Source organism: Mesoplodon bidens, assembly GCF_964165515.1.
Source record: "Mesoplodon bidens genome assembly, chromosome: 15".
Lineage (NCBI taxonomy): Eukaryota > Metazoa > Chordata > Mammalia > Artiodactyla > Ziphiidae > Mesoplodon > Mesoplodon bidens.
The window spans coordinates 30553184-30578449 of record NC_138171.1 but is presented as its reverse complement, the minus strand read 5'-3'; the positions used below and the strand labels follow the sequence as shown (position 1 = coordinate 30578449).

Genomic DNA, 25266 nt, shown 5'->3' with positions numbered 1-25266 from the left:
ACCAATCCTCTGTGCAGAAATCTCTCCGCTTTGCCCTCTGCACCGCTATTGCTGTGCTCTCCTCCGTGGCTCGGAAGCCTTCCCCCGCCATCCCCTGTCTCCGCCAGTGAAGGAGCTTCCTAGTGTGTGGAAACTTTTCCTCCTTCACAGCTCCCTCCCAGAGGTGCAGGTCCTGTCCCTATTCTTTTGTCTCTGTTTTTTCTTTTTTCCTTTGCCCTACCCAGGTATGTGGGGAGTTTCTTGCCTTTTGGGAAGTCAGGTCTTCTGCCAGCATTCAGTAGGTGTTCTGTAGGAGTTGTTCCACATGTAGATGTATTTCTGATGTATTTGTGGAAAGGAAGGTGATCTCCACGTCTTACTCCTCTGCCATCTTGAAGGTCTCTCGTAAGGAGAGGTTTTGATTTGATAAATCTTTTTTTCTTTTTTAATAGAACCAAGGGTAAAACTTCTTAAAATAAGTTGAACATTAGAAAGTTCCCAAATTTGTTAATGTGCCCAGTTGTTTTTTTTTTTTTTTTTTTTTTTGGCCTCACTGTGTGTCTTCTGGGATCTTAGTTCCCCGACCAGGGATTGAACCTGGGCCCATGGCAGTGAAAGAGCTGAGTCCTAACCACTAAACCACCAGGGAATTCCCATTAATGTGCCCAGTTCTAACTGTATGTTTCCCAAGTTTGCTTTTAGAAACCCAGAGTGCATCCCTCTATATACACATAATTTTGAAACGGTTGTTAAGTTCCTGGATCTAACATAGGGCAGGCCACAGCAGCCTATTTTTATTATAGGTGAACCTTGAAGAAAGGCCTTGCATGTTTTCTTAGGTCAGACTCCCAAGGCAATAGAGACAAAAGCAAAAATAAACAAATGGGACCTAATCAAACTTATAAGCTTTTGCACAGCAAAGGAAACCATAAACAAAATGAAAAGACAACCTAACGGAATGGGAGAAAATACTTACAAACTATGCAACCGACAAGGGCTTAAGTTCCAAAATATACACAGTTCATGCAACTCAATATCATAAACACAAACAACCCAATCAAAAAACGGGGAGAAGACCTAAACAGACATTTCTCCAAAGAAGACATACGGATGGCCCACAGGCACATGAAAAGATGTTCAGCATCACTAATTATTAGAGAAATACAAATCAAAAGTACAGTGAGGTATCTCCTCTCAGCAATCAGAATAGACATCATTAAAAAGTCTACAGGGACTTCCCTGGTGGTCCAGTGGTTAAGAATCCACCTTCCAATGCAAGGGACGTGGGTTTGATCCCTGATTGGGGAGATAAGATCCCACATGCCACGGGGCAACTGAGCACACATGCCACAACTACAGAGCCCACGCGCTCTAGAGCCCGTGTGGCCCAACTAGAGAGAAGCTCATGCGCTGCAATGAAGAGCCCACGTGCCACAACAAAAGAGCCCATGTGCTGCAACTAAGACCCAATGCAGCCAAAAATAAATAAATAAATATTTTTTAAAAAATAAAAAGTCTACAAACAACAAACACTGGAGAGGTTGTGGAGAAAAGAGAACCCTCCTACACTGTTGGCCAGAATGTAAATTGCTGCAGGAACTATGAGACGGTCCTCAAAAAACTAAAAACAGAACTACTGTATGACCCAGCAATCCCACTCCTGAGCATATATCTGGAGAAAACTCTAATTCAAAAAGATACGGGGGCTTCCCTGGTGGCGCAGTGGTTGAGAGTCCGCCTGCCGATGCAGGGGACGCGGGTTCGTGCCCCGGTCCGGGAGGATCCCACGTGCCGCGGAGCGGCTGGGCCCGTGAGCCATGGCCGCTGAGCCTGCGCGTCCGGAGCCTGTGCCCCGCAGCGGGAGAGGCCGCAACGGTGAGAGGCCCGCGTACCGCAAAAAAAAAAAAAAAAAAAAAAAAAAAGATACATGCACCCCAATGTTCATTGCAGCACTGTTTACAATAGCCAAGACATGGAACCAACCTAAATGTCCATCAACAGAGGAATGGATAAAGAAGATGTGGTATATATATATACAGTGGAATACTACTCAGCCATAAAAAAGGAGTGAAATAATGCCATTTTCAGCAATGTGATGGACCTAGAGATTCTCATACTAAGTGAAGTAAGCCAGAAAGAGAAAGACAAATACCATATGATGTTACTTATATGTGGAATCTAAAATATGATACAAATGAATTTATTTACAAAACAACAGACTCACAGACATAGAAAACAAACTTATGGTTACCCAAGGAGAAAGGGGGTGAGGGAGGGATAAATCAGGAGTTTGGAACTAGCAGATAAAAACTACTATATATAAAATAGATAAACAACAAGGTCCTACACTATAACACAGGGAACTGTATTTAATATCCTATAATAAACCATAATAGAAAAGAATATGAAAAAGTATATATATATATATATATATATATACATTTATATATATATATATATATATATATATATATATATATACACTCATACAGAAGATAGAAGTGGAAAAGGAAAAAAAAAGAATTTTCTCCTTTTTTCTGGGAAAATTCCAAACCTAGACAGAATTCTGAAGTGAGCATGTCATGTGAGACTTCTCCCCTTCTCTGAACACATTTTTCTTGTTTCTTTCTTTACTACAGACCTGGCACCCAGTGCCTTGTTGAATTAGACTGAAGTGCACAGTGGTGTGCTTGATGTAATGTGACCAACAACCTCTTCCAGTAGATAATGCTAACCAGGAAGGGAGATGAATTTGCCCTGTCAGGCCTCTTCTTAGTGTGTTCTGTATGGACTGCCTCCCTCCTAGAGTAAATACATCAACTTAAAAGAGGAACATAGAAGACTGCAGATGAAAAAAGAGACAGTAATATACATGCTGTGAGCATTTGCAGACAGCATCACATAGATAATATAAGAGCTGAAGTCACGTTTTAAGAGATCTGAAAAGTATTCCAGAGAAGTTGGATGAAGTAACAAAATAAAGCATAAAGCTCTAAGAAAGAGGGAAATAATGCTAAAGATACAAAAATGGAGGATAAGTTGAGAATTCACAGAACATACTTGAAGAGAAGAAAAAAATTTTAATACGGAATGAAATAAAAGAAGCCAGATAAATGAATGAGAATGTTTAAACAGGTTCCAGGTATTGATCATGTTATGTGTATGTTAGTTATACATGTTTCCTATGAACAGATGTATAGGACAATAGACACAGAGGGTTTTTCCATGATTATATGAAAGTAAAAGGTGAAAATAAAAAAAGAACAATGGTGTGAATGAAAGAGGCTGTATGTATCCACTTGCTTTATCTTCCCTTCTGGCTTAATGTAGGAACCCACCTGGGCTAGGCTGCGAGCTTGGACTTGTGTTTCCTTGGCCGAAGAAGACTGGCACATATCAGCAGATGTCTCACCATAAAAGGGGCTTCACCACTCCAGTGTTTGTTTTATATATACATAAATTTGTTTATTTATTTTTGGCTGTGTTGAGTCTTCGTTGCTGCGCGCAGGCTTTCTCTAGTTTTGCGGCAAGCGGGGGCTGCTCTTCGTTGCGGTGCACAGGCTGCTCATTGTGGTGGCTTCTCTTGTGGCAGAGCACGGGCTCTAGGAGTGCAGGCTTCAGTAGTTGTGGCACATGGGCTCAGTAGTTGTGGCTCGCAGGCTCTAGAGCACAGGCTCAGTAGTTGTGGAGCATGGGCTTAGTTGCTCTGTGGCATGTAGGATCTTCCCAGACCAGGGCTCGAACCTGTGTCCCCTGCATTGGCAGGCAGATTCTTAACCACTGAGACACCAGGGAAGTCCCACCACTCCAGTCTTGAGCACCTTGGAGTTCCTGCTTTCCCTTAGATTTTGACTGGGGCAAAATATGGTGAGTGAATCAAGCTACACGTTTCCTCTGCTGAAGGCTTTAAAAAAATAATAGGTAGAAAGTGTTCCACTGAAGAAAGACTTAAAAATGGAAAGGAACACCCAGGACATGGTGAAATGTCCTTCCATGAAAACAATAACAACACCTGAATAGGATAACCAGGAATTTTGTGTAGAAAGAAGTATCCAAAAATTAACCATAAAATTGATATATTCAAAGATGAAGTTAATGATCTTTAGGAGACACCAGCTGTAGATAATAGAATAACTAGGACAAGCTAGGAATATAACGTGAATTTATATAGCTGTTTGTTAAGAGTCTCTCACCTACTGAGAGACTAAAAGCTAAACACAGAAGAGCACATACTGTGTGATTCCATTTGAATATGAAATTCTAGAATAAGGAAGATTAATCTGTAATGATGGAAATCAGATCAGTGGTTAGGAGTGGTGATTAACTGCAAAGGGGTACAGGGAATTCTCTGGGGATAAAGAAATGGTCTGTATCTTGATTAGGATGGTGGTAACAAGGGTATATTCATTTGTCCAAACTCTTTGACCTATACACATAGGTGCATTTTTAATGTAAATTTATGTCTCAGTTTTTTTTTAAAGATTAACAAAGTCTAAGATAATTTTTTCTTAGCAAGTTTTTCTTGGATGTCTTGTATTAATAAGAAATATATGGTTATTAATGGTTTGTGAACCACAAATTATAAAACACAGCAGTCTAATTACTGGTGTCTCTTTTTCTGAGCATTTTTGAAGCAAAAGTAGAATACTAACTACTGGGAAGATGCTGATGTATTGTCCAGGGAGCAGGAACTGGTCTAAGAAGAATGAGGCCACCAAACACACTTCAAGAAACACTGCTGCATGGTTAAGGATCCGCCTGCCAGTGCAGGGGACACAGGTTCGATCCCTGGTCCGGGAAGATCCCACATGCCACAGAGCAACTAAGCTTGTGTGCCACAACTACTGAGCCTGCATTCTAGAGCCCGCAAGCCACAACTACTGGAGCCTGCGTGCCACAACTACTGAAGCCCACGTGCCTAAAGCCTTTGCTCTGCAACAAGAGAAGCCACTGCAAGGAGAAGCCCGCACACCACGACAAAGAGTAGCCCTTGCTCGCCGGAACTAGAGAAAGCCCGCACGCAGCAACGAAGGCCCAATGCAACCAAAAAAATAAACAAAAAAATTAAAATAAATAAATTTATTGAAAAAAAAAAGAAACACTGCTTCAGCCCATCTAACTGTGGTGTACTGTATGAAGCTCTAGTCCTCTGTAGGGCCAAATCTCTATCCCTTTTGTATCTTGGTGAAAAATCCCATTGCTTAAAAAAAAAAAAAAAAAAAAAACTCAGATATTTGACTTTTTCTTTCTTTTTCTTTAAAAAATAAACTGATTGGGGGCTTCCCTGGTGGCACAGTGGTTGAGAGTCTGCCTGCCGATGCAGGGGACACGGGTTCGTGCCCCGGTCCGGGAAGATCCCACATGCCGCGGAGCAGCTAGGCCCGTGAGCCATGGCCGCTGAGACTGCGCGTCTGGAGCCTGTACTCCGCAACGGGAGAGGCCACAACAGTGAGAGGCCCACGTACCGCAAAAAAAATAATAATAAATAAACTGATTAGTTTGAAATTTAGGCTGAAATTAGCGATTTCAGGAACATGAAATTACATAAAGGGGAAAATGATTTTCATGTGAATGAAGTCAGAAATGCCAAGTAAGATCCAACAGTGCACTGTATGTTCTATTTCTTCTCTTCATTCCCACAAAGAGCAATTCCTAAATAAATTTTACTTTTTTTTTTTTTTTTTTTTGCAAGATCTCAGTTCCCTGACTAGGTATTGAACCCCTGCCCTCGGCAATGGAAGCACAGAGTCTTAACCACTGGACAGCCAGGGAATTCACCCGAGTCTGATTTAATAAAGTGTTTTTTTTAAAAAAAAAAAAAGTAGAAGAAAATCAGAATGGCTAGTAAACCACAAGTCATTATTAACATTTTGATATGTTGGCTTTCAGGCTTTTTTCTGCTACACACACACATACACACACACCCCTATATGTACACATATATTTCCATATATAATCCACCTTTTTTTTCAACCCTTTACAAAATCGGGATCATATTTTATATACAATTTATATCCTGCTTAATTTTCCCATATATCTTTATTAAAATTTAAAATTTATTGAAAACAGGTTTCCATGACCAAATAATATTGTAACGTATGACTCTATATAATTATTTAATCATTATCTCCTTCTGAGACAATCTAAGTTATTGCCAATATTTTACCATTATAAATATTATTACTTTAAAGGTTAAAGAGTTTTTAAAATCTTAACTTTTTTTTCCTTTTTACTTCTTTGACATTGAACATTTTCATATATTGATGTTTATTGATTATTGGCATTATTTCAGTGAAATAATGCCAGTACCTCTCTGTGAATACCTTTTTGTAAAGCTTTTTAGGTAGGATCTCAAGCTTCTGGACTAGTGCTAGGTACATAATAAGTACTCAATAAATATTTGTGGCATGATTAATGAATTAATGGCAAGGATATTAACCCTATCATATTTGTTTCAAGCCTTAAGGAAAAATTTGCCTCTGTACATGTACAAAGATAATGCTATCTTGGTTTTTAGTCTTTATAACCTAATTTTTTCCCATTCTTTTCTTTCCCCACAGTTCATCCATGAGCTCGGATTTCCCACATTACAACTTCAGGATGCCTAATATTGGATTCCAGAATCTGCCACTCAACATATATATTGTGGTTTTTGGCACTGCTATATTTGTCTTCATCCTTAGTTTACTCTTCTGTTGCTACTTGATTAGGTAATCAATTTTCATTCTGTGTTGCTTCAATATATGTTAAGCAATCAATAATAAATCAACTTTCTGCCCTTAGGTTAAAATGTTTTATACGTATGATAATTAGCAAATTTTCTAAAATTAAGGTGGCTTAACATTTTAACCTTCTGTGAGTTACTAATCAGTAAAACACCTTTATTCAGTCTTCAATTTTATCTGCTGAGGAGGTATTTTACATTAGAGGAGAAAATTGTCCACATTTGTTTTTCTAACGTATTAGCACCTAACCCAGAGACACTTATGTTATTGTCCCCAATATTTAATCTACTTTCACAGAAATTTCAAGATTGCTTTTCAGGAGGGTGTTAGCTAAAGTCATTAGGGATCAGAAAACAGTGTCCAAACAAGATACAAGGCTTTAAACAGATTTTTGTGGTTTCTCAAGAATATCTGAATCTTACATTTTTTGGTGAATTGGTCAGGTGTACAGGTGATTATCTGCATAAAACACTATTCGACAAGCTCTGTAGCACATGTACAGACAAGTGATAAAGGATAAAATACCCACTAGAAGGATTAATGGATTTGGCCAGTAAACTTTCATGGTTGACTGACTCATAATTGTTTAAGCAAGCATTTTTCCTCTTTCTCAGTTTTTAAATAGGGCTTAATTTTCGTCATTTTTTCTTTTTTTTCATTTCAATACTTTTTAAATTTTTTTATTTTATATTGGAGTAGAGTTGATTAACAATGTTATGTTAGTTTCAGGTGTACAGCAAAGTGATTCAATTATACATACACATGTATCCTTTTTCAAATTCTTTTCCCATTTAGGTTTATTGAGCAGAGTTCCCTGTGCTATACAGCAGGGGTCCCCAACCCCCAGTATTGGTCCGTGGCCTGTTAGGAACTGGGCCGCACCTCAAGAGGTGAGGAGCGGGTGAGCCAGTGAAGCTTCATCTGTATTTACAGCCACTCTCCATCACTCTCATTACCGCCTGAGCTCCACCTCCTGTCAGATGAGCAGTTTCTCATAGGAGCGCAAACCCTACTGTGAACTGCACATGCGAGGGATCTAGGTTGCGTGCTCCTTATGAGAATCTAATGCCTGATGATCTGAGGTGGAGCGAGGCGGTGATGCGAGTGCTGGGGAGCGGCTGCAAATACAGATTATCATTAGCAGAGAGGTTTGACTACACAGAAACCATAACAAATCAATGCACTTGAATCATCCCAAAACCATCCCCCTCCCCACCCCAGTCCATGAAAAAACCATCTTCCACAAAACCAGTCCCTGTTGCCAAATAGGTTGGGGACTGCTGCTATACAGTAGGTCCTTCTTGGTTATCTGTTTTAAATATAGCAGTGTGTACATGTCAATCCCAAACTCCCAGTCTGTCCCTCTCCCCCATCCTTCCCCCCAGTAACCATAAGTTTGTTCTCTAAGTCTGTGAGTCTGTTTCTGTTTTGTAAATAAGTTTGTATCATTTTTTTTTAGATTCTGCATATAAGCGATATCATATGATATTTGTCTTTCTCTGTCTGACTTATTTAGATGATAATCTCCGGGTCCATCCATGTTGCTGCAAATGACATTATTTTATTCTTCTTAATGGCTGAGTAATATTCCATTGTATATACATACCACATCTTATTTACTCATTCATATGTTGATGGACATTTAGGTTGCTTCCATGTCTTGACTATTGTAAACAGTGCTGCAATGAACATTGGGGTGCATGCATCCTCTCAAACCATATTTTTCTCTGGATATATGCCCAGGAGTGGGATTGCTGGATCATATGGTAGCCCTATTTTTAGTTTCTTAAGGAACCTCCATACTGTTCTCCATAATGGCTGCATCAATTTACATTCCCACCAACAGTGTAGGAGGGTTGCGTTTTCTCTACACCCTCTCCAGCATTTATTGTTTGTAACCTTTTTGATGATGGCCATTCTGACTGGTGTGAGGTGATATCTCATTGTAGTTTTGATTTGAATTTCTCTAATAATTTGTGATGTTGAGCATTTTTTCATATGCCTCTTGGCCACCTGTACGTCTACTTTGGAGAAACATCTGTTTAGGTTTTCTGCCCATTTTTTGATTGGGTTGTTTGTTCTTTTGATATTGAGCTGCATAAGCTGTTTGTAAATTTTGGAGATTAATCCTTTGTCAGTTGCATCATTTGCAAATATTTTCTCCCATTCTATGGGTTGTCTTTTCATTTTGTTTATGGCTTCCTTTGCCGTGCAAAAGCTTTTGAGTTTGATTAGGTCCCATTTGGGTTTTTTTGTTTTTATTTCCAAATAGGGCCTAATTTTCAAAGCCAAAGCTGAGACTGTAAAAAATTTTTACACCGTATTCAAAGAGCTTTATGGAATAAAAGAGAAGAGAATTGAATTTTATTAAACAGCTATACATCTAACAGTTTTTAGTGTTTGCACAGTATATGATTATATTAAGATAAATACCATCATCAAATATCTTTCAGCACTAGTGTTTTGGGGGCACTCATTGATGGACAAATTCAAATGAATTTAGTGTGTAGTTTCTGATTTTCTGACAAGTGAATTTACATTCTTCATAGAAAGTGAATCTTTTTTTTTTTTTATAGATGAATCTTTTCTGAAGTTCTCAAAACTGTAATTCACCCTTATATGCTGTCTGCTTATGATTTTTAGGTCTTGTTCAGATAGATAAATTAAATACTTAGCTAATATAATTATAGCATTCAGGAAAAACTTTTTAAAAATCTGTTTATTTCCAGAAATTTCCTTCTTCTAACATTTTTAATAATAGTTTGATTTTAAAAAATAATAATAGTTTGATAAATGTTATGTAAATATTCAGCATTTTTTTTATTAGGGAATTGCCATGGCACAAACAGGACCTCAGAACATTAAAATCTGTTTCTTTTTTTCAGACCTACTAAATTTTTTGGTAATTCCTCTCCAAATAGTGGTTTAACTCAGAAATTTGTGAATTTAATATCTGAAACCAAATTATTTTTAAAAAGAAGACAAAAATATAAAAATAATATTTTAAAAAAGGAAGGGTTAGCATATAAAATAATCTAAAATGTGTAGCTTATAGTATATTTTTTATTACTTTGTCAAAGAATTAATTAAGCCTTTAACTTTGTTTTAAGAAAAACACTAGTATACCAATTGTGACTCGGGTAAATTTTTTGAGAAGTAAGTTGTGAAACACCATTTTATCTCATTGTTTTTCTTTTAATAATCAAGCAAATACGTAAAGAAATAAAGAAAAAAACTATAGCAGTTGTTTTCATGCATTATCATTGTAGTACATTTTATCATTTTTGTATGTTTTTTATTATTAAGCTAACAAAGCAAATAAGTGGGAATCTTCTACACTAAAATAAAATTACCTTGCTTAATCAGAGAAACGAGTCACATTCAAACATTTCTAAATTTCATTTACAAGTAATTGGTACCATTTTGAAATTTTAATCACAATGTAAGACGTTTTCACTTTCTGATGATCTCAGTTTGTTGCTTTTAACCCTTCAGATGTTAAGTTTGGATTTCACAAGTCATTTACAGTTACTCTGGAGATTCATGGATTCAACTCCTCTAATATTACCCAAGCCCATTTTTAGATATAACTTAAGTTCTCCAACACCTTCCCAGGGAGCTATTATGTTCTCAAGTAGAAAGATCACTCCAGTCACAACCAAACTCATCAGAACCATAGGAGGAACACAACTTAAGTCTAAATGAGACACCCAGCACCAACCACAATCTTACACAACATTGTAGTATAGAATTTTCTGCCTGTGATAGGGCTATGGATAGATCACTACTGGAGCACAAAAGAAAGCTGTCTTTGCTATTTTATAACGAACCATATAATATTCTAATTTATGTTTGTTATTCATCTCTGTCCCCAGATAGATATTTGTCTGTTCTGTTTGCTGTATCCCAAACACCCAAACAGTGCCTAGCACAATATTGGCACTCAATAAATGTGGTTAGGTAAATGAAAGAATGGTGTCCCTAATAGGAAGTTAATAGATATGCATAAAACTGAAAAATCAAGAAGTAACAACACAAGAAACATATTGAGAAACTTGGAAGTAAATATCAAAATAGCTAAAGGGAAAAAAATGGTTATCTCTGGGGAAGAGAGCAGGATTGCTGATTTTTATTGTTGTTGTTGTTACTAACCTGTAAAACTATATATAACTTTGAAACATATGTAATTAAAAATTAAAAATAGAGGGAAATTTTTGAGTTACGTACTAGAAATTATAAGGTCAAGATAATGACAGAAAAGATAGAGAGAGTGCTATGGCTGGTTTTGAGAAATACTTGAGAGGTGAAAATGAATAGAATTTGGTGACTGGACATAAAAGACAAGGAAAGGATGAGCTTAGAATCTTTCCTGGACTTCTGATTTAGGCAGCTGGGTGGATAGCAATCCCTTAACAGAGAAAGAAAATGGATGGGCAAGTTTGGGGTGGAAAGATGATAGATTCTGTTTCAGACATGGGAGGACTGAGTTCCCTGTGTAACAGTCAAGCTGTTTAGTACACAATTTGATATATAGGTCTAAAGCTTATGAGAAGTCTGGTCTGGAAACAGGAGATGATATAATAATAGGTGGAAGCTGAAGCCAGGAGTGTCCCATAAAGATAATGTATATAGTGAAATAAAATGGGTCCAGGACAGAATCCTAGATAAACATTGACATTTAAGAGGAACCCATAAGAGAGATTAGAAAGGGATAGCAGGAGACAGGAGGAAAATCATGAGAGAGGTGCCCCACAAGTAGGGCTTCAATGGATTGAGTCAGTTGTGTCAGCCGTTCTCAGGGCGGTCCAGTAAGAAGAACTGAAGAGTTTCCATTACACTTAGCTTTGCATTCATAATCTTAGAAAAGGTTCAGTAGAATAGGTGCACAGGTGATGAAAGGTGGGTTATAATGGGACAAAGCCTGAGGAGCAGGTGAAAATGGATACAAGGAATATAACCTCCTCTTTGAAGAATATTGGCTAAGAAAAGATTAGGGGTGGGGAGTGCAGTTTCCTGTAAATTAAAGAAGTTTTGTTTTGTTTTGGCTTTGGCTGCACTGGGTCTTCATTGCTGCACACGGGCTTTCTCTAGTTGCAGCAAGTGGGGTCTACTCTTCATTGTGGTGTGCGGGCTGCTCATTGCAGTGGCTTTTCTTGTTGCACAGCATGGCCTCTAGGCACATGGGCTTCAGTAGTTACAGCACACGGGCTCAGTAGTTGTGGCATGCAGGCCCTAGTGCACGCGGGCTTCAGTAGTTGTGGCACATGGGCTCAGTAGTTGTGGCACATGGGCTCTAGAGCACAGGCTCAGCAGTTGTGGCACATGGGCTCAGTTGCTCCATGGGATGTGGGATCTTCACAGACCAGGGATCAACCCGTGTCCCCCTGCCTTGGCAGGCGGATTCTTAACCACTGCACCACCCAGGAAATCCCTAAGGAAGTATTTTGTTGTTTGGGGTTTTTTTAAAATAGAGATTTAGGGATATTTATAAATATAATATTAAGGAGAATGAGCTAGTTGTAGAGGATTTGTGAGAAAGAATGAATCGTGGAAGTGAGGAGAGACATACCTAAAAGTTACAGCAATATTGGTTTTAAACAGGAGAATACCTTCCTAAGACAGAGATGAAGGTAACTGGGAAGAACAGTATATACGTAGGTATGTGGGGCTGGGAGCAAGAGAGCTGCATATCTGAAAACCTCTTTCTCTGAAAAGTAGTTGAAAAGGATGGGGAAGGAGATGGTAGGATAAAGCTTGAAGAGGGTGGCAAGGGCTTGAAATGACTACTGCAGGGAAGCTTAGGATACTCAGCATGAATAAGTAGAATCAAAGAGCAGGGGCTTCCCTGGTGGCGCAGTGGTTGAGAGTCCGCCTACCAATGCAGGGGATACGGGTTCGTGCCCCGGTCTGGGAAGATCCCACGTGCCGCGGAGCGGCTGGGCCCGTGAGCCATGGCCGCTGGGCCTGCACATCCGGAGCCTGTGCTCCGCAACGGGAGAGGCCACAACAGTGAGAGGCCCGCATACCGCAAAAAAAAAAAAAAAAAAAGAGCAATGTGGGAGGTCTAACTGAGCATGTTATTAAGTACTTACTATGTGTCAGACCCTGTGCTGTGTACTGCAGTTAAACCAGGTAACTTTATTATCTTTATTTTACAGAAGTTAAATAATTTTCCTATAGTCACACAGATAAAAGTTGGTTAGAGCTGAGACTCAAACCTAGTTGTGTCTGACCCAAGCACTTGCTCTTAACCACTTAAAAAATAATAATAAATTATATTTATCAGGCTTCATTTTAAAATAACCATTTCAGAATTTCATAATCACACTCAAAGGACAGATTTGCATACTGAGGACATTCTAAAACTTTTCTATTGAAGTATAGTTGATTTACAATATTAAAACTTTTTGAGCCTTATATTTTTAAACAAAGACAGTACCTACTTTACTTTTCTTTTAATAATGGATAACAAGCTACTTAAGAAAAAGGAAATATTCCCCATTCTTACCTCCTTTCATCAAATAAGTCACAATCTATATTACTAGTATGTTTCCTGGAAGGAATAGCAAAAAGATATTTCTCTTAAATGCATGGCAAATGCAAAATAAAATAGTGCAATCTAAAATATTAGGTAATTAGTTGAACTTAGAGTGACAGAGTAATCAGAGGGATGAAATTAATTTAAGTAGGACTTTCTAGAAGGGATGAGTTTTTGAGCCATGGATTGAAAAAAAGGTAAACACAAATTGACCCCTGCTGTGGCTGGAAGTAATGATGCTTTGGGAAAATATGCAGATCCAAGTAAAAGTCAAATAAGCAAAGTAAGTTTACAAATCCAGCCTCATTTTAATGAACTGTAATGGAGTTAATTTTATTCCCTTACATGAAAATGTAGTGTACACTTCTCTCAGCAGAACAGGAAGACCAAAAAATGAAAAATAAAAAACAGTAAGGATGATTTGAATTACATGATTAATAAATTTGACCTAATTAAGAGAAATTTATAGTTTTAAAAATCATATAGGGCTTCCCTGGTGGTGCAGTGGTTGAGAGTCCGCCTGCCAATGCAGGGGACATGGGTTTGTGCCCCGGTCCAGGAGGATCCCACATGCCGCAGAGCGGCTGGGCCCGTGAGCCATGCCTGCTGAGCCTGCGCGTCTGGAGCCTGTGCTCTGCAACGGGAGAGGCCACAGCAGTGAGAGGCCCATGTACCGCAAAAAAAAAAAAAAGAAAAAAAGAAAAAATCATATATTAGACAAGAAAGACTGAAAACCAGTGATACAAATTTTCCTTTCATGGAGCAAAAAAAAAAAAAAAAAAACGAAAAGAAAGTAGAAGAAAATCTTCCTAAAAAAACTAAGCACAGAAATCAATGAACTAGAAAACAAATGTATAATAAAATGATTGAAATCAAAAAAGCTGATTCTTTAAAAAGATTAACAAAATTGATGAATCTCTAGAAAGAGATCCAGAAGAAGAGAAGAGAAAACATAAATTTACTAATATCAGGAATTAAAAAGGGGACATTACTACAAATCCTACAAGCATTAAAAAGATAGCAAAGGATATTATAAGCAACTTTATGCCAGTAAATTTGAAATTTTAGTTGAATTAGACACTTTCCTAGAAAAAATAGAGTGCACTAAAACTGACATAAGGGGACTTCCCTGGTGGCGCAGTAGTTAAGAATCCGCCTGCCAATGCAGGAGACACGGGTTCGAGCCCTGGTCCGGGAAGATCCCACATGCCACGGAGCAACTAAGCCCGTGCGCCACAACTACTGAGCCTGCACTGTAGAGCCTGTGAGCCCCAACTACTGAGCCTGCGTGCCACAACTACTGAAGCCTGCACACCTAGAGCCCATGCTCCAGAACAAAAGAAGCCACCACAATGAGAAGCCCACGCACCACAACGAAGAGTAGCCCCTGCTCACAGCAACTAGAGAAAGCCCGTGCACAGCAATGAAGACCCAATGCAGCCAAAATATAAATAAATAAAATAATAAAATTTTAAAAAAACTGACATGAGAAATAGCATTTATGAATAACCCACAACTAACATCATACTCAATGGTGAAAAACTGAAAGCTTTCCCCCTAAGATCAGGAACAAGACAAAGATGCCCATTTTCTGGGCAGAAGACCTAAATAGACATTTCTTCAAAGAAAACATACAGACGGCCAAGAGGCACATGAAAAGATGCTCAACATCACTAATTATTAGAGAAATGCAAATCAAAGCCACAGTGAGATATCACCTCACACCAGTCAGAATGGCCATCATCAAAAAGTCTATAAATAATAAATGCTGGAGAGGGTGTGGAGAAAAGGCAACCCTCCTATACTGTTGGTGGGAATGTAAATTCGTACGGCCATTGTGGAGAATAGTATGGAGGTTCCTTAAGAAACTAAAAATAGAGCCACCATAAGATCCAGCAATCCCACTCCTGGGCATATATCCAAAGAAAAACATGGTTTAAAAGGATACATGCACCCCAATGTTCATCGCAGCACTGTTTACAATAGTCAAGACATGGAAGCAACCTAAATGTCCATCAAGAGATGAATGAATAAGATGTGGTACATATATATAATGGAATATTACTCAGCCATTAAAAAGAATAAAATAATGCCATTTGCAGCAACGTAGATGAACCTGGAGATTATCATACTAAGTGAAGTAAGTCAGACAGAGAAAGACAAATATCATATGATATCACTTGTATGAAGAATCTAATAAAAAGATGCAAATGAACAAAAGAGAAACATATTCACAGACTTAGAGCAGCAGTCCCCAATCGTTTTGGCACCAGGGACCAGTTTTGAGGAAGACAATTTTTCCCCGGAAGGTGGAGGGAGCAGGGGTGGGGGATGGTTCAGGCGGTAATGCAAGCAATGGGGAGTGGCAGATGAAGCTTTACTCTCTCGCCTGCCGCTCACCTGCTGTGCGGCCCGGTTCCTAACAGGCTGGGGGTTGGGGACTCCTGACTTAGAGAACAAATTTACGGTTAGCAGGGAGGAAGGATGGCGGGGAGGGATAGAATGGGAGTATGGGATTGACACGTACACACTGGTATGTTTAAAATAGATAGCCAACAAGGACCTACTGTATAGCACAGAGAACTCCGCTCAATACTCTTTAATAACAAAGAAAATGTTAGTAATGTGGCAAATAGTCAGTAGAAAATAAGCAGGATAATGGTTGGAAAGACGAAGGGGTAGAAAATGTAACAAACATTTGGGACATAGTAAAATGGCCTAAACCACATTTAAATTGAGTCCAAAAAAGAAATGTTGAGAGAGAATATGGAAGAAGCAGTAGATGAAAATTTCCCTCACAAGTTAAGGGTTCAAGAAGTACAGCAAACCAAAAAAAATGGGGTTGGTTTGGGGGGGGGTTGCTTTTTGTGAAATGGCTGACAACCCATGACTAAGATAAAATGTTACACACACACACACACACACACACACACAGAAGTGAATTTCTTTAAATATCTAAAATATTTGAAAACTTATGTCTACACAAAAACCAACACACAGATGTTTTAGAAAGAAGCTTTACTCATAAATGCCAAAACTTGGTATCAACCGAGATATCCTTCAGTGAGTAAATGAATAAATGAATTGTAGTCCATCCAGATAACAGAATATTATTCAGCACTGAAAGTAAATGCGCTATCAAGCCATGAAAGGACATGGAGGAATCTTAAATGCATATTTCTAAGTGAAAGAAGACAATTTGAAAAGGCTACATGCTCTGTGACTCTCACTATATGACATTCTGGAAAAGGCAAAACTATGGAGAAAGTTAAAAGGTCAGCGGTTGCCAGGATCTACGGGAGAGGGAGGGATGAACAGGTAGAACACAAAGAATGTGTAGGGCGATGAAACTATTCTGTATGTTACTATAATGGTGGATACACGTCATTGTATACTAAAAAAAAAAGAAAAGCAAAACTGATTTCTCAAAAGAAACAGTGAAAAAAATAAAAGAATTGATATTGGTTTTAAAAAGATGCCCACTTTCACCATTACCATGCAACATTGTACTAGAAGTTTTAGCCAGAGCATTTACACAAGAAAAAGAAATAGAGGGCATCCAATTGGAAAGAAAGTAAAACTATCTCTTTTTGAAGACGACATGATTCTATATATAGACAATCCCATAGAATACACACACACACACACAAATCTAGAACTACTAAACAAGTTAAGCAAACTTTGAGAATACAGAAGCAGCACAAAAAAACCAGTTGTATTTCTGTACACCAACAAGGAACAATCTGAAAAGGAAATAAATGAAACATTTACAATAGCATCCAAAAGAATGAAATTCCTAGGAGTAAATTTAACCAAGGAGGTGAAAGACTTGTACACTGAAAACTACAAAATATTGCTGAAATAAATTAAAGAAGACCTAAATAAATGGAAAGATTTCATTGATTGGAAGCCTTAAGATGTTAAGATGGCAGTACTCCTCAAAGCAATCTACAGATTCAATGCAAAGCCTATCAAAATTCTAATAACCTTTGATACAGAAATGGAAAAACTGATCCTCAATTCATTTAGAACTGCAGGGAGCCCCAAATAGCCAAAACAACACTGAAAAAGAAAAAAAGGCAGGAAGACTTGCACTTCCCAATTTCAGAACTTCCTTTAAGCTACAGTAATCAAAATATGTGGTACTGGCATAAGAATGGACATATAAATCAATAAAATAGAATTGAGAGTCCAGAAATAAACCCAAACATCTATGGTGAATTGATTTTTTTTGGCTTTTGTGGCTCTCCATATAGGTTTTTTTAAAATTTTATTGAAGTATAGTTGATTTACAGTGTTGTGTTAATTTCTGCTGTACAGCAAAGTGACTCAATTATACATGTATATATTATTTTCCATTATGGTTTATCACAGGATATTGAATATAGTTCCCTGTGCTATACAGTAGGACCTTGTTGTTTATCCATACTGTATATAATAGTTGGCATCTGCTAATCCCAAACTCCCAATACTTCCCTCCCCCACCCCACTCCCTTGGCAACATCTCTTCTCTCTATGAGTCTTTCTCTGTTTTGTAGATAAGTTCATTTGTGTTGTATTTTGGATTACACATGTAAGTGATATATGGTATTTGTCTTTCTCTTTCTGACTTACTTCACTTAGTATGATAATCTCTCGGTCCATCCATGTTGCTGCAAATGGCATTATTTCATTCTTTTTTATAGCTGAGTAATATTCCATTGTATATATGTACCACATCTTTATCCGTTCACCTGTCGATGGACATTGAGATTGTTTCCACGTCTTGGCTATTGTAAATAGTTCTGCTCTGAACATAGGGATGCATGTATCTTTTCGAATTATCGTTTAGTCTGGGTGTATGCCCAGAAGTGGGATTGCTGGATCATATGGTAGCTCTAATTTTAGTTTTTTGAGGAATCTCCATACTGTTCTCCATAGTGGCTGCACCAATTTACATTGCCACCAACAGTGTAGGAGGGTTCCCTTTTCTCCACACCCTCTCCACCATTTATTGTTTGCAGACTTTATGCAGATGGCCATTCTGACCAGTGTAAGGTGGTACCTCATCATAGTTTTGATTTGCATTTCTCTAATAATTAGCGATGATGAGCATCTTTTCATGTGCCTATTGGCCATCTGTATGTCTTCTTTGGAGAAATGTCTGTTTAGGTCTTCTGCCCATTTTTCAGTTGGGTTGTTTGGTTTTTTGTTATATGAGCTGTTTGTAAATTTTGGAAATTAAGCCCTTTTCGGTCGCATCATTTGCAAATATTTTCTCCCAGTCCGTAGGTTGTCTTTTCATTTTGTTCATGGTTTCCTTTGCTGTGCAAAAGCTTATAAGCTTGATTAGGTCCCATTTGTTTATTTTTGCTTTTATTTCTATTGCCTTGAGAGACTCACCTAAGAAAACATTGATATGATTTATGTCAGAGAATGTTTTGCCTATGTCCTCTTCTAGGAGTTTTATGGTATCTTGTCTTATATTTAGTCTTTAAGCCATTTTGAGTTTATTTTTGAGTATGGTGTGAGGGTGTGTTCTAAACCTCATTGATTTACATGCGGCTGTCCAACTTTCCCAACACCACTTGCTGAAGATACTGTCTTTTCCCCATTGTATAGTCTTGCCTCCTTTGAGGAACATTAATTGTCCATAGGTGTATGGGTTTATTTCTGGGCTTTCTATTCTGTTCCATTGATTTGTATGTCTGTTGGCATGAGAGTACCACGCTGTTTTGATTACTGTAGCTTTGTAGTATTATCTGAAGTCTGGAAGGCTTATGCCTCCAGTTTTATTCTTTTTACTCAGGATTGCTTTGCAATTCTGGCTCTTTTATGGTTCCATATAAATTTTAGGATTATCTGTTCTATTTCTGTAAAAAAAATGTCATGGGTAATTTGATAGGGATCACATTAAATCTGTAGATTACTTTGGGTAGTATGGTATGGCCAGTTGTTTTTCACAAGGGTGCCAGGCCCATTCAGTGGCAAAAGAATAAATGGTGGACAAATGGTGGACCAACTGAATAATACACGCAAAAGAATAAAATTGAACCCCTGCCTCATTTCCCATATAAAAATTAACTCAAAAAATAGATCAGCAGGACTTCTCTGGTGGCACAGTGGTTAAGAATCCACCTGCCAATGCAGGGGACACGGGTTTGAGCCCTGGTCCAGGAAGACCCCACATGCCGCAGAGCAACTAAGTCCACGTGCCACAACTACTGACCCTGCACTCTAGAGTCCATGCGCCACAACTACTGAGCCTGGGTGCCACAGCTACTGAAGCCCACGTGCCTAGAGTCTGTGCCCCACAACAAGAGAAGCCACCACAATGAGAAACCCATGCACTACAATGAAGAGTAGCCCCCGCTCGCCACAACTAGAAAAAAGCCCACACGCAGCAATGAAGACCCAACGCAGCCAAAAATAAATTTAAAAAAAAAATTTTTTTTAAATAGATCAGCGACCTAAACATGAGCTAAAACTATAAAACTCTTGGGAGAAAACAGGTAAATCTTCATGACCTCAGATTGACAATGGAGTCTTAGATTTGACACCAAAAGCACAAACAACAAAAGAAATAAATTGGACTTATAAAAATTAATAATATTTGTGCATCAAAGAGCATTATCAAGAAAGTGAAAAAAACAGCCTACAGAATGGGAGAGAAATATTTACAAATCATAAATCTGATAAGGGTTTAATATCCAGGATATATATTTTTAAAAACTCTTACAACTCAACAGCAAAAAGACAACTGAATTTGGGACTTCCCTAGTGGTCCAGTGGTTAAGATTCCACCTTCCAATGCAGGGGACGTGGGTTCAACCCCTGGTCAGGGAACTAAGACCCCACATGCCATAGGGCAACTAAGCCCATGCACTGCTACTACTGAGCATGTGGGCTACAACTAGAGAGCTCACATGCCACAACTACAGAGCCCACATGCTCTGGACCCCGCACACCACAACTACAGAGACCACACACTCTGGAACCCAAGCTCCACAACAACTGAGCCCACGCACCACAACTAGAGAGAAGCCTGCATGCCACAGCAGAGGATCCTGCATGCTGTAACTAAGACCCAACGCAGCCAAAAATAAAATAAATAAATAAATATTGGGACTTCCCTGGTGGTGTAGTAGTTAAAAATCTGCCTGCCGATGCAGGGGACACGGGTTTGAGCCCTGGTCCAGGAAGATCCCACATGCCACAGAGCAACTAAGCCTGTGCACCACAACTACTGAGCCTGCACTGTAGAGCCCATGAGTCACAACTACTGAGCCCTCATGCCACAACTACTGAAGCCCGCATGCCTAGAGCCTATGCTCTGCAACAAGAGAAGCCACCACAATGAGAAGCCCGTGCACCACAATGAAGAGTAGCCCCGACTCGCTGCAACTAGAGAAAGCCCACGCACAGCAACGAAGACCCAATGCAGCCATAAATAATTAAATAAATAAATAAATATTAAAACAAAAGAAAAGACAACTGAATTTAAAAATAGGTAAAGGGCTTAAGTAGCCATTTCTCCAAGGAAGATATACAGACGGCCAACAAGCACATGAAAAGATGTTCAACAGCATTGGTCATTAAGGAAATGCACATTAAAACCACAATAGGGCTTCCCTGGTGGCGCAGTGGTTGAGAGTCTGCCTGCCGATGCAGGGGACACAGGTTCGTGCCCCAGTCTGGGAAGATCCCACATGCCGCAGAGCAGCTGGGTCCATGAGCCATGGCCACTGAGCCTGTGCGTCCGGAGCCTGTGCTCTGCAACGGGAAAGGCCACAACAGTGAGAGGCCCGCGTACGGCAAAAAATAAATAAATAAATAAATAAAATGTCACAACTAGTAGGATGCTGTAGTCAAAAATATGGAAAATTATGTGTTGACAAGGATGTGGAGAAATAGAAACCTTCATACATTGCTGGTGGGAATGTAAAATGGTGCAGGAACTGTGGAAAAGAGTTCATCAGTTCCTTGAAAGTTAAACATAGAATTACCATATGACCCAGAAATTTCACTCCTAGGTGTATACCCAAGACAAATGAAGAGATATGTCCACAAGGAAATTTGTACAGAATGTGTATATCATTATTCATAATAGCCAGAAGGTATAAACAACCCAAATGCTCATTAATAGACAAATGGATAATCAAATTGTGGCATATACATATAGTGAAATATTATTCAGCCATAAAAAGGAGTGAAGTACTGATACATGCTACAAATAGGCAGAGCCTCGAAAACATTCCACTAAATGAAAAGCCAGACACAAAAGGGTCACATATTGTATGATATATTTTATGTAATGTATCCATAATAGGCAAATCCATAGAGACAGAAAGCAGATTAGAGATTACCAGGGAATGGGGGAATGGGGACCAATTACTTAATGAGTACCAGATTCTTTTTGATGAAAAAGTTTTGAAACTAGAGTGAACTAGTGGTTGCAAAACATTGTGACTACACTAAGTACCACTGAATTATACACTTTAAGATGGTTAATTGTATGTTATGTGAATACAAGTAAAAGAATAATAACATTTTTAACTGAGTCAAGAAGAAATAGAAAATATTAGTAATTATATATGTAATAATAAAAGCATTTCCACAAAGAAACTGCAAGTCAGGTAACTTCACCAGTGAATTTCTCCAAACATTTAAGGAAGAAATACCACTCTTATATGACTTTTCCAGAGAATAGAAGAGATACTTCGATGAGGCCAGATAATTTTGATTCCAAAGCCTGACAAGGGCATTACAAGAATGGAAATTATAGACTAATCTTTCTCATGAACAAAATATTAGTAAATAAAATTCAAGGATGTACAAAAAGGTGGTACACCACAACCAAGTAGAGTTTTGTTCCAGAAATGAAGACTGTTTTAACATTTGAAAATCAATCAATACAGTATACCACATTAACAGTAAAGAGGAAAAAATGTGATGGGAAAAAAAGCACTTGACAAAAGTTAATACCTATTCATGATTTTTTTAAGTCTAAAACTAGGATACAAGGGAACTTTATTTGAATCAAGGGTTATCTACAAAAAATCTAGAGAAAACATCATATTTAGTAGTAACATATTAATAAGGACATTCACTGCCATCACTTTCATTTAATATTGGTACTGGAGGTCCTAGCCAGTGCAGGAAAAAAAAAGAAGTGAAATAAAGAATAAAGAGTGAAATATGTGAAGATTAAATAGGCAGAGTTTAAACTGTTATTATTTGCAGACAAAATAATTGTGTATTTTAAAAATCCAAAAGATTCTGCAGATAAGATGTTTAGAATTAATAAGTGAACTTAGCAAGTCACTAGATACAGGATCAATATTCAAAAATTGAATTTTTTCTATGTAGTAGCAACAAAGAATTAGAACATAAAAAAATTTTAAATACCATTTATAGTAGATCAAAAATTACCAAATACCTAGGAATAAATTTAATGAAGGATACATGTGTTCTATGTAGAAATGCATACAGAGAAAGAAGATGTAATAAATAGAATATGCTATATTCATAGGTTGGAAACTCAATCTTGCAAAGATGTCAGTTCTTCCCCCAATTGATCTATAAATTAAACACAGTCTCAGTCAAAACCCCAACAGATTTTTTTGTGGAAATTGATAAGCTCATGAAATCTATACGGAAATGCAAAGGACCACAAATAGCCAAAGTAGTTAAGAGCAAAGTTTGAGGACCCAAGACTTTTTACAAAACCCCAGTACTTAAAACAGAGTGCTATTCACCTAGCACCCAGATCTTGGTTTCTAAATATTATTCTCCAATAAAAGGAACCAAGGCTCTTTGAAAGAAGTGGTTAATTCCACAACTGGAGCATGGAAAATACAAGATGAACTTGTAACATCTTTTGGTGCCAGGGAGCTAGGAAATGCATGGGAAAGGATGAGGGCGTGTTGAAAGGACATAAGAATCAACCTGAAAGAGAGCCTAAAAGCCTAAACCAATTTGAGCAACAAAATAAATAATGATCATATTAAATTATAACCCATAGACTAACATAAATGAGTCCATGCTGATATAAATAAATGAAGGAGAAGGGGCATCTCTTCCTTATAGAAGAATCCCAGTTAATGTACAAGGAATTAGGGAACTACAAAACCACCACCAGGCAAACACTGCAGAAACGTTGCAAGCAAGATGGATGCTAAAATCAGTGGGCAAAAGCTTGAGAAAAAAATAGGATATTTTCATAGTTTCAATGTGTCTCCCCCAAGATATTGATCAGTTGCAAAGGGGAAAATAGTAACTTTACAGTGGAGAGACCCAGTAGACATTGCCATAACCAAGTGATCATGGTTGATATGTCAAAATCCTGAAAAACAAGGAAAAACTAAGGAACTGTCACAGATTTGAAGAAACTAAGGAGACACAACTAGATGCAAGCTGGGGTCCTGGATTGGATCACAAGATAGGAAAAGAACATTAGTGAAAAAACTGGTGAAATTCAAATAAAGTCTGTTTGGTGAATACTATATGAGTATTAATATCAAAACATTAGTATTAATTTCCTGCTTTTGATCATTGTTCTATGGTTATGTAAGATGTGAATGTTGGAAAACTGGGGAGAGAAGTATATATGAACTCTGATATTTTTTGCAACTTTCCTATAAGATTATTTCAAAATAAAAGTTTTTTTGTTTTTTTTTTAAACTGGCATGGTATTGACACAAGATGCATTGGTTTCCCAGGGTTGCTGTAACAAAGTACAAGCTGGATGGCTTAAAACAACAGAAATTTATCAATCTCTCACAGTTCTGGAAGCTAGAAGTTCAAAATTAAGGTGTTGGCAGGGCCATGCTGCCTCTGAAGGCTATCTAGGGGAGGATCCTTCCTTGCCTCTTCTTAGTTCCTGGTGGTTGTCAGCAATCCTTGATATTTTTTGGCTTGTAGCTGCATCACTTCAGTCTCTGCCTCTGTCTTCACCTGGCCTTCTTCCCTGTGTCTCTGTATATCCTCTCCTCTTCTTCTAAGGACAACAGTCATATTGGATTTATGGTCGACCCTAATCCTAATGTGACCTAATTTTAACTAATAAATAGTCTGCAAAGATGCTATTTCCAAACAAGGTTACATTCTGAGGTAGCAGTTTGACATTAATTTTGAGGGGACATGATTCAACCCAGTACACAAGGATGGGCAGATAAACCAGTGGGATAAAACAGAAACTCTAGAAACAGAACCACATACTGGTCTCACTTACAGCAGATGTGCCATTGCAACACAGTGGGGAAAGAAGTGTCTCTTCAATAAAGGAGTCAAATGAAAATCTGCATGTGGATAAAAAGAACTTTGACTTCTACCTCACATCATACATAAAGACTAATTTCAGATGGATCATAGACCTCAATGTGATAGGTAAAATAACAAATTATTTTCACGATACACACAAGAAATTATCTTCATTATCTGGGGGTTGGCAAAGATTTCTTTAACTGGACACAAATTAAATTAAAAAGCTTTAAATTAAAAGCTTTTGTTCATCAAAAGATAACATTAAGAGAATGAAAAGGCAAGCCATAGAGTATTGCAGTACCCAACAGAGGACTTGCATCTAAAATATTTAAAGAGCTCCTACAAATCAATAAGAAAAATATAGTCAACTCATTTTCTTAAATGGACAAAAGACTTGAACAGGCATTTCGTAAAAAATATCCAAATGGGCAATAAGCATATGAAAGGGTCCTAAACACCATTTGGGAAATGCAAAATTAAAACCAAAGTAAGATACCACTGAACACCCACCAGACTGGCTAAAAATTTTTAGACTGACCCTACCAAACTGTGGCAAAGATGTGGAACAACTAGAACTTTCATGCACTACCCATAGGAGTAAAATTGGTACAAGCACTTTGGACCAGCAATTCTACTCCTAGATACACACTCAACAGAAATGAGTCTATATGTCCACTAAAAGACATGTAGAAGAATTTGTGTAGCAGCTTGATTCATAATTGCCCCAAATTGGAAGTAACCTAAATATTTGTCAACAGTGGAATGGATAGTTTTATATTC

General features: G+C 38.0%; 1 protein-coding gene across 2 annotated transcripts in view; it reads left to right on the top strand.

Annotated features, from left to right (window-relative positions):
* The window catches only part of RNF24 (ring finger protein 24), a 136492-nt gene that overhangs the window by 87802 nt on the left and 23424 nt on the right, over positions 1-25266 (top strand). For both annotated transcript variants that reach the window (XM_081255903.1, XM_081255904.1), the window contains exon 2: positions 6540-6689. In XM_081255903.1, the coding sequence (XP_081112029.1) occupies positions 6540-6689 (150 nt within the window). The remainder of the gene's footprint in view (positions 1-6539; positions 6690-25266) is intronic.